The 11,127-nt window shown below is 43.0% G+C and overlaps 1 protein-coding gene across 1 annotated transcript in view; it reads left to right on the top strand.

The window, feature by feature from the left end:
* The first annotated feature begins 1,114 nt into the window (after positions 1-1,114).
* The window catches only part of PROKR1 (prokineticin receptor 1), a 191,752-nt gene continuing 181,739 nt past the window's right edge, over positions 1,115-11,127 (top strand). Inside the window, exons 1-2 of the mRNA XM_069234085.1 lie at positions 1,115-1,225; positions 4,508-5,166. Coding sequence (XP_069090186.1) covers positions 4,706-5,166 — 461 coding nt within the window. The 5' untranslated portion in view covers positions 1,115-1,225; positions 4,508-4,705. The remainder of the gene's footprint in view (positions 1,226-4,507; positions 5,167-11,127) is intronic.

The following is an 11,127-nucleotide window of genomic DNA, read 5'->3' as shown; positions in this document are numbered from 1 at the left end:
GTCAGCCTGAGGCATGTCGCCGCATGCAGAGGAGGCAGGATGCAGGAGGGTGTGCAGCATGGCTGCAGTGCGGCGCAGCGCGTGAGACCTCCAGCACCACGAGAGGCAGGTGGGCCCACCTCATCGCCAGTTGTAATATTGCGAGCTCCAGTGACCACTCTGACTCGCACTTATGGTATATATGCTTTCTATATTAACTCCGCTAGTTTGTACCCCAGAATAACTTTCCCGCTCTGACTCCCCACATGTATGTCTTTGACTACGTCACGGGGGATGCACCCACTTGGCTTGGATCCCGTGGGGGAACGTCCGCAGTCCCCGGCATGACGTGGCAAAATGGAGAGATCTACCTATGCGCCAACACTACAGTGAGGGGAAATTCCCTCTACCAGTCTCGTAATAAGGCCTTTTGTCTCTTTAACACCTTTCTCGCTAGAATCAGCTCTGGGTGCTACGTCATTATTTTAAATATTAATATGAAAACAAATAGATACAAACTTATTTTCACTGCATATCACTCTAAAAACAAAGGCAGTATACGTCACCAATGAGACCAAAAGATATGAATATTTATTTGGGCACAAAGTGCAAAGCAGGTTTGATGTAGCACCCTAGAGTGAGACAAACAGGACTACATCAATGAGGTTCTCTTTGAAAGTAAATTGGGAAGGGGGGCGGTATATAACGTTTTCCCTTTTGGTGTTCTTTGAGCACTGAGTCAAATAATGATGATTTTTTGTCTAAAAAAATCTGTTGATACATGATGCATGTCTTGGATAACGTGCACGTACAGATGAAACACAGCTTTTCTTGTTCAGCATACATGCAGAAAGAATTCTGGCTTGAGGTGTGTTTATTCATTTATTTTCTAAATGTTCTAAGGAATGTAAAATCCTGCTGGATCTTCAAAACTATCAGTTTTATCTCCACTGAAAAAAAGATTGAATTGTGCACATAAATTATAGGCAGTTTTGTTCAACACATCTGGTCCCGGGTTGCACACGTTGCTGGGACATATTAGTTGCAGTTCTCAAAACACACAACAGGTGGCGATCGTCTACTCATTAGAAGAATGGGCACAATTTACTGAAGGTAATTTTAGAGATTAACAGGAGGCAGGAGCAACAACAGGAACCGAGAGAGCAGACCAGCTCACGGTAACAGCCCATTCCATCTGCTGATAAGAGGTAGAAACGGAGAAACGGAGAAACGTGCAGCTCTACCGGTAAGTTCAGTGAACGCATTTCCATAAATATTTATTTCTACTAGCAAGCAGTTCTTGTTAGTTACGTTTTTTGGGTGGTATTTTTTTTAGACATCTATACTGGGATTTTTTTGCTGGTGGTTTATGAAGTTCCGAGTATACAATGGCAGAAATGAAGTATGATGCGCTATATAAAAACAGGTATGATGATGTTGATTAATGAGCTATTTGCTTTATCTATTACATGGACATGCTTTGCTGTTAAACCAGACCTTGTTTGCTTTACCGCGCGCTGTATTATTTGACTCCGAGACGCACTGTCAATGACGTGGGCTGTGGAGATGTTCACTTTTGTGTCAGCTTTCTCCGTGTCTCTTACAGTTCATCAACTTTTAAAGACAGATTTGTGGCACGATACTCCGTAAATTCCCGAGCGTTCCCCTCTGGTAATTCCCTTGCAGTCGGCTGCAACTATTCCGTGCAGCAGCATGGTATTTGTCTGCTTGAAAAAACACTACTTGAGTTCAAAACAATATCCAATTGTCATGCCTCGTTGTCACCCAGCGAAAGTGCACTCATTTTGAACAGATTTGGCCTCAAGCGTTTTTGACGGACATTCTTCTTAAAGTGTGCCAGTTGGACGCAGCAGAACTTTATTCATGCGCCTCAGTACATGCCGCCTCGCGCCTCAGTGCTGCAAGCACGCTTATTGCGGCGAGAGGAAAGAGTGAAACACTAGTTCAGTATTTGTGGACTTCAATCTTCCTTTTACGATGCAAACCAAACCCAGCTCTCTGGAGTTGTACTGTTAAGTAGCTGTGTCTCAGACTCGGGAACAGCTTCAGGGCAGTGCGCCTGGTGCGGTGGCACAGGGCGGTGATCTAGGAAGAGGGCGCGCTGTGTTTAGAAATAACTTAAGATTTAAAAACGCCCGCTGCCGAGTTCTTTGTGCGTCCAGTTTTCCGGCACCAAAACAAATGTCTAGTTTTAGCTAACCATAAAGTAGAGCAGAGGGTTAATTAACATGACTATTGCAAAGAACGCATATGGTGCAGAAAACATCTGTATTTTATGTGGGTAGCTGAGTGGATGACTTTTCGTCACAGAGATGCTTTTGTTACTGCAGTGCATAATACACAACCCTACTATATGAACGGTGACTGTTACAAGTTGTCATCAAATGGCAGCATGCAAAGTGCATAAAATAGGCTAGGATGTTATGCTTATTTCCTCTATCTTTCATCATCTATTCCATAGTTGCTAAAAAAGGGTCCGTTTGGGAAGGTATACATTCTTAGTAAAGCCAGCCTTTCCCATTGCTTTAACACAAATTTAATGTATGCGAGAGAGGGGCTATGGCGAGATGAGGGGACTTTTTGCTGGGTGGTAATGAGGAATCCGAGTAGGAGGTCATGGGGAGTAGGGGGTGGCAAGCATGACTGTCGCACTGGGCGCCACCAGACCTAAAGTCGGCCCTGCTGAGACTGACAACTGTGCTTCCACCCTTCATCAGTGGACGGTGAAACCTGTGAAGAGAGGGACTCCTCATAGCTTAGCTTAGACCGAGAAAGACATAAGCGGCCAGCGTGATGACCTTCCCAAAACAGATCGCCAGGGTAATAGCTTAATCAGAGAGATTCGGGGTGTGTGTAAATCTCAAATATTCCAACTAAAAAGTAAGGGGCTATAGGGTGGAGCTTCCTGTGCATTGTGTGAGGGGCACAGACTGTAAAAGGAGCAGAAAGTGTCTTGTCCAAGGCAGAATATCAAAGCTGCAAATGAAGATTACCGGTTAGCAATGATTTGATTGCTTGCTCAGTGGACAGGAACATGGATCTCTCCTCCAGAAAGAATGTGGTCCATAAAATGGCCTGTGGGTGTAGAGCTTTCGGGATCTCAAGTCTCCACCTATGCAATGCCCTCCCATTGAGCTTTCACTGTAAATCTAATCTCCTTTAATTTCACAAGGCGCTGAATACTAAGCGGGTTTGTTAAATGCTCTCTGTGACTTGATTTCTTTGCTCAGGTTTCCTGATACGCCAAGGATAAATACAAAGTCTAGAAATGAATAAATACATAAATTAATATTCCTTGTTAAAGCGAAAACACACTGAAAATTCAGGGGCAGATTTAAGAGACCCTAGCGCCACCTTAGAGAGCATACATGCTTTTTTTTTACGCTAAGGCAGTGCTAAAGTGGCATTTTCCACGCGCCATATTTACAAAGTCGTGCAATGCATGCATTGCGCCACTTTGTAAGCCCTTATGCCACATTATGCCTGTGCCCATCACAGCATCATTTTTTTTTACACTATGGCAGCGTTAAAGTGACATTTTCAAAGGGCCCTATTTACAAAGTGGCGCAATGCATGCATTGTGCCACTTTGTAAACCCTTATGCCACATCAGGCCTTTGCAGGTATAATGTGTGCAAGAGGGGTGTTCCCCCGTTGGGGGGAGGGGCAAAAAATGGAGCAAGGAAAAGAGATTTCCTTGCGCCGTTTTTCAGCACTTTTAATGCCTGCTCATAGCAGGCGTTAAAAGGGGGCATACCATTATTTATAATGGGCCTCTATGTACCCTGCAGGAGTAGCACCAAACGTTTGGCGCTACTCCTGCAGAGTACATCAATTGCCTATAAAAAGTGACGCTATTGCCCCCACCCTGCTCAGTAGTGAGCCGTATTTTAAATACGGTGCACACATTATGTCGGTAGGGAGGCGCAAGGAAAGTGGCATTGCACTGGGTGCAGCGCCACCTTCCTCAAATCTGCCCCATAGTTTTACAGAATGATCGCTTTCATGCAATGCAATGCTGCACAAAATTTGTTAGTCCTCCTTTTCACAAATCATATGAAGTGCCACAGTAGTCAATGCATTGCCATTTAGCACTGTGCTTACATCAACTTTTGTGCATGAAAGTTAACTGACAGTATGATTTGCATCATTTAGCATCGCCTAGCATTGTTTTACATCACACAACACCCACACAAAATTATAGCACATATGGGACTATCTTCTGGCAGGGTCCCTTCATTACTTTCTTGGTGTTATTGCTTTGGACAATGGATTCATTTTGGATAAACAGCATGGTCCCGATGCGATCATTTCAAAAACATTTGATGAAAAGCTGTCATTTATTTGTCGCACCACCAACTATGTATTTAGCTAGTACACCTTCTGATCCCCTGACAATCTGACCTAAGCAAGTATCTAATTTTCAAACAGTTCCATTCACAGCTTGATTGTAAGTGAAATCTATAGTGATATCCATAATGTTAAAATGTGCTTTCCACTGTTTGCAGATCACAGACAAGAGCTGGTGAATGGGGCACTGGTTTCCAAGCACAGCCTGTGTGATCGCAGGGCTGGCATGTCTCCTCTGATGCAGCCCTTGGAAACACCACCCCCAGGATCTCCTCTGTGATATCGGGGAGACCACAGACCACAGTCAATCCTCCAGATAAAGTCATACCGAGGACTGCTACTTCACATCCTGTGTCATGGAAGGCAACGGCTCGGACTACTCTACACTTTATAACCTGCATGAAGATCTCTACTCTCGCAACCTCTCCTACCCCTTCAATTTCAGCTACAGTGACTACGACCTGCCCCTCGATGATAAAGACGATGTCACCAAGACTAGGACCTTTTATGCTGCAAAGATTGTGATTGGGATATCACTCATTTGCATCATGCTCATTTGCGGCATTGGCAACTTTATTTTCATAGCAGCCCTAGCCAGATACAAGAAGTTAAGAAACTTGACCAATTTGCTTATTGCCAATCTTGCTATCTCCGATTTCATTGTGGCAATAGTGTGTTGCCCTTTTGAGATGGACTATTATGTTGTGAGACAGCTCTCGTGGGAGCACGGTCATGTACTGTGTGCATCAGTAAATTATCTCAGAACTGTATCTCTGTACGTGTCCACCAATGCTCTCCTGGCCATTGCTGTTGACAGGTAAGCATCTGCAATGCTAATGTAGAACTGTCTTCATACCAGTGTTCATTTCCCTGCCTGCATGCCTGACCATCCACCCATCCATTCTATGAAAACAATGCTGGGTCACTAGGCTAGTACACTCATGCTGAGTGCACGGAAGTGGGTGAAAAACATCCAGAGAGATGATCTGTGACTGTCCTTTTGGCCTCACAGATCCTTGAAGGGGCTTCATGAGTATGTCCATTCCCAGACTACACTCACCTTTTTGTGGGCATGGGTGGATAGCGTGTATGTGAGTATCCTGTTACTGAAGCAGTAGTCTCAGTAGTGTGTGCATATACGAATGGGACTTTTGTGTGAAAAAGTGGTGCAGCCTTTGTCTGCATCTCCCATACGCACCAAGCGTCCATCAGATTTTCTATGCCGCAGGTAAACGTGACCCCTCCCACGAGGTGAGCTAAACGCTGTCCACAATGTATGTGGGTAACATTCCGCTCATTCCCATACACCATTTTGCCTCTGTACATGCCTTACTTCTGTATTTGAGGCATGTGCTCGGTCAAAGGAATTGCTTCACTTTACAGGGTATATGCACGTAATTAGATGGAGAAAGGTTTCTTTTTAATGTTCACTCACATCAGGGATGAGTGTGCACTCGATATTCCAGATGGGGGCATCAGTCATCTTCTACAATGTACATTTTCACTCTCTGCAGTGCAGACGACCAAATGGCTGTTTACAGAAGGAGTGCGAAATATATAATCTGCTCGCACTTTGTTCTCTTTCCATACCTCCACAAATGTGCTACTCTACCGCCTAGGTTTTCATACCACATATATCAAGCACTTGCCACCTCACTTGTCCAGTTTTCAAGTATTTTTTGCACAATATGTGATATCAGGGCTGCCATCCGTATAACCATCCCATTTTTTTCATTTAATGAAAATGAGGCAAAAGGAGTCAACAAATTAGCTGCGGTTCGTGAGCATTTTGCAAGCTGGGGAAATCACAATTACGAAACTCTCTTTTCCACTAGCAAAGCACAATACAACACCTACATCAATGAAGAAATCACTCAGTGCAACTTGTATACAGCTACTATTATACAGGGGTAACAGTGATTCGGATTGACATAAAATAGACATCAAATAGACAATGAGAGCGAAGCTCCAGTGGTCTATGTCACTCATTACCTCTTGGTTAAAAAACTATTGGTATTCACGTTTTTACTAACACAGAATTTAATGCTATCTATGGCCCCTGAGAATATTTGGGCGTACTTTCAACTGCTTTGCAGGGCCTGAGAACCAATGCGGAAGCCATGCATAACATGGCCTCTCTTCCCTGACCCAAATATACAAAAAATTGGCCTCCTGCCACCAGCCCATACCGCCATCTATTGCTCTTCCTTTCCACTCACCTGTCAAAACTGTGCTCACTGATCTCCATTAGAGCAGAAAACTAGCATTGCACTGACAATCTCTCCAAAAGCCCAGTCAGATTAGCCTGAAATTCCTTTATAACATAGCAATAGTAGTAAATAACTTTTGTTTCCCACTGTTGCTGCATTATAGCAGTAGTGAATAACCAGATTAGGGGCCAGATGTAGCAACCGGTATGCATGTCGCAAACTGCGAAAAACGCAGTTTGCGACATACAAAACGGCCATCGCAATGCACATCCTCAAATTGCGAGTCGGTACCGACTCGCAATTTGAGGATGCGACTCGCAAATAGGAAGGGGTGTTCCCTTGCTATTTGTGATCGCATCGCCATGCTGAGTTGCTTTGTGACCGCGAATGCGGTCGCAAACCAACTCGCAGTTACCACCCACTTGAAGTGGGTGGTAACGCATTTGCAAACGGGAAGGGGTCCCATGGGACCCCTTCCCCTTTGTGAATGTCGCTGAAAATATTTTTTCAGAGCAGGCAGTGGTCCAATGGACCACTGCCTACTCTGAAAAAATGAAACCAAATGGTTTCATTATTTTTTTGAATTGCGACTCGTTTTCCTTTAAGGAAAACAGGCTGCAATTAAAAAAAAAATACTGCTTTATTAAAAAAAGCAGTCACAGACATGGAGGTCTGCTGTCTCCAGCAGGCCACCATCCCTGTGAGTGCATGGACTCGCTATGGGGTCGCAATTTTTGACCCACCTCATTAATATTCATGAGGTGGGTCTTTGCGACCCCATAGCGAGTCGCAGAAGGTGTCTGAGACACCTTTCTGCATACCAGTTTGCGAGTTGCAATTTGCGAGTCGGTATGACTCACAATTTGCAAGTCACAAAAAATGTTCTTGCTACATCTGGCCCTTAGATTCTGGTGGAAGTGATAGTGGCACGTAGTAAGGGGCGTAGCTTCAGAGGGGTGTTTTGGGGTGTAACCCCCCCACCAAAGAAATGCATTCTTGGTGTGGTAGTTGGGTATAGGGCCCTTAGTTGGGGGTGCTATGTCTGTGGGTGTTGTTCTCTCATGCACCATCAATAACCAAAAGAGTGACTTTAATGTAAACAAGAGCGAGAGAGACAGAGACAGAAATACCCACCTGGTAGCTTAATTTTAAAATGTGAATCATAAGAACCTGGAATCAATCACATTTTCCCTGCTTGTCCAATTTGCATGATCCTAGGCAGATGTTTTATATCACAGATCCTTCTTAGGCTTTATTATCGAATCTGAGCACACTTTAAGTTTGAGTCAATAAGCTATAATGGTGCTCTATCTACAAAAAGAACCTAGGCCATGTTAAGGGTTTGCATGACTACAGGCTTGCCTCTTAGATCACTAATGGCATTGTTGTTTGAGGTTGCAGGAAGTGAGCCATTAATGTTTTTAAGTTCATGTTTAAAAACTATAACTTTTAATAAATATCTGCTAGTACAGTGATATAGGGCCTGATTCTAACTTTGGAGGACGGTGTTAAACCGTCCCAAAAGTGGCGGATATACCACCTACCGTATTACGAGTCCATTATATCCTATGGAACTCGTAATACGGTAGGTGGTATATCCGCCACTTTTGGGACGGTTTAACACCGTCCTCCAAAGTTAGAATCAGGCCCATAGTCTGATGTACTAAGGTGAAACACTTCCTCATGTTAAATAAATAGATTTTTTTGAAATTTGAACAGACTATCATATTTTTACATTATGTTTGTTGCATGGCTCCTGCATGGCCTGTTACAGCCAAGTCAAGCCAGTCAGTTCTGGCTCAGGTCACCCTATTAATTTGCTGGCATTCCCATCTCTATTTGCAATGCAGGATTTGTAAATGGGGTCATCAGCCACTTCATAAAATAATTTGTTAAAGGCGAGAATGGAAATATGAAGCCCTGCCCACATGCACTGTTTTGACAGCTCGCCAAGGCTTCTGGACTACGAAAAGTCTGTACAGTGAAAATTAATTTTGAATAAGTTATCTCAGTGCATGGCTCGAGGCAGCTATATTGTATGTGACCATATTCACAAATTCCCACGGAGAACTACTAGGCTAAGGTGGGATCGGCAGGGTTATAGCTTCATGGATGTTGTTTAGGGTGTGACATCTGGCCAAGGCATTGGTGGCTTGGTTATTGGGTCTCAGGGCCCTGAGTCGGGTCTGCTATGTTTGTGTTCATTTTTCTCATTGTCATTGATAGTAGTAGGTTTGGAAAGCTGCACCATTCTCAGGTTTCCAGACATGGCACTGTCAATCATACACCCAAAATGTGATGAAATGAGTGCCTGCAAATAGTCTAACCAGTGACAATCGCTCAAGGTATTTTTCCAATTATTAGCATTTCACAAACTATGGCACTCTAAACGGACGACCAGCTAATGCAAATCAGAACCAACCCTGTTCTCCGAACCTTGGTCATCTCACTCCTCCACCCCGCAGTCCACTTTTTTTAGTTGGGAAATTTGAGAGGTAAAGTTAGCATAGTTTTGTTAGCACTGCTACAGAAGGGTGACCACAGTTAGCCATTCAAGAGCTGAAGACAGCCGGTGTATTATGTCACAATAGCTCTCAAACCTCAAACTGACATAATCAAACAAAGCAACATTATGGTATGCTTAATGTTGCAAAATTCTGGAATGCTTAATGTAGATGATTGTTAGAGATGCGAAACAAAGTAAAGAATACTTCTTTTCACTGCAATAGGTGGCATTTTTAAGGGCCTTCAAAACAAATGATGATATGTTTCAGATCTAACGATTGTCCCCCTTTGTTGCTAAGGTGATTTTACCCTGTGAAAAATCCTATTGCTGAGATTTCATGAATTGTGTTTGAGAGAAAACAGTTTTCTCATGATTTTCCCCTAGAGGTTATGGAAGGTGCTCCTGAAGCTAAATTGAAAGCATATTCTCTGTAAATTCACACTATCTTTCTCAGCCGTATGAGAATGAAGCCTGTAAAATGTACTTCCAACAGGAACAGACTGTCAGTTGATTCCCTTGTGCCCTACTGCAGCCTCCTAGAGTTATAAAGAACAACTAGAGCACTAACAGTCTTACTTATGACTAACATGTAGCACACCTTAAGCCATCTTGATTGATTGAATCAAACTGGCAAAATTTAAAACATTTAATTTAGAAGGGAACAAAATAAGAGGTTTCATTTTGTCATTGAAATTATGGTTAGTGCTGTAGAAAGAAAAATTAGGACATATTTTAAGTTAGTTCTCAAATATCTTACTATTCTTTTTATTTGAAGCATTCTGACATGTAAACTGAACCATGCATATTCTGAATTTATGCCAAAAGTGTGGCACATCTGACCACCATCTTGGTGGAATTGAAGTTGAAAACTGAAAAGCATTTTCTACTGAAAATCTAGCCCAAGTATATACCAATGACAGAAGTGTGCTAAACACTTATTATTATTTTTTTGTTTTTGCAGTTTGATATAGCACAGACTTGACCCGAAAGTATTGGAGTGCTTTACATGAGCATCAGTTACATTACACAAGAACCCATTCCTTTTGAGCATTAGGTATGGGGAGATTAAGTGATTCGCCTAGAATCACAGGATGTTGAGCTGACATCGAAACTTGAACCTGGTTCCTTAGCTGCAAAGTCTGCAGCTCTGGCTCTAATGCTACATTCTCTCCCCTAGGTGCAACATATAATCACATGATCAACTGGATAAAAAAACCAATCAAGATAGCAAATAATTTAAAAGTGCTTTGTAGCTATTTGAGGATCCAGAAAATATGTCCTCCTTTTAGTTTTTTAGAGCACTAACCATAATGCCTCTGGGAATAAGGTCCTCTCATTTTTATAATTTCCAAAGGAAATGTTTTAGGTGTAACAGTTTTGATTGTATTGAGATGCTGTCAGGCATGCCACACTTTTGTAATAAATATAGAATTTTAGTAATCTAGTTTTTCATTAGAATATTATGGGGAGGCAGATGTCAGGACCACAGACTCAGATACTTGAGGGCAGAGAGGAGGGTGCAGAGGATGAGGGTACAGGTTGACTATGCTGGGCATGCAAGAGGGGCAGTGGCAGCACAATGGATCATGGAGGATAGGGGAAAGGGGGGGTAGGAGCAACAAATCAACCATACAGGCCAGACAAGAGAGGCTGTGGCAATATAATACACCATTGATGGTAGAAGAAAGAGGCACTGGCAGTACAACCATGCATGCCAACAGATCTGATTTAGGCAGAAGACTCCAGATGATTTTAAGCCCAAATGGCTTTATTTTATCTGTGCCCTGCCTAAAATCTTCTCTTTTTCAATGTAAGTCAATGAGGAATATCAATTCCTCAGGTTTTTTCAAAATCTCCCTCTCACTAAGTTCACAATGTTGGCAAGTATGGCACATTTGATCACTGAGGGCAGGAGGAATGGGGTAGGGACATGGCCTTGGATAACAGAGGGCAGAAGGAAGATGGGTAGGGGTACCAAACTGACCTTACAGGACAGGCTTCAGGGGTTGCAGCAGCACAATACACCACACACAGGGCAAGAGGGATGGCAGTGCAGCACAAT

The sequence above is a fragment of the Pleurodeles waltl genome, chromosome 5, assembly GCF_031143425.1.
Source record: "Pleurodeles waltl isolate 20211129_DDA chromosome 5, aPleWal1.hap1.20221129, whole genome shotgun sequence".
Taxonomy (NCBI): domain Eukaryota; kingdom Metazoa; phylum Chordata; class Amphibia; order Caudata; family Salamandridae; genus Pleurodeles; species Pleurodeles waltl.
Note: the sequence above shows the minus strand (reverse complement) of the source record. Positions and strands in the feature narration are given on the sequence as shown.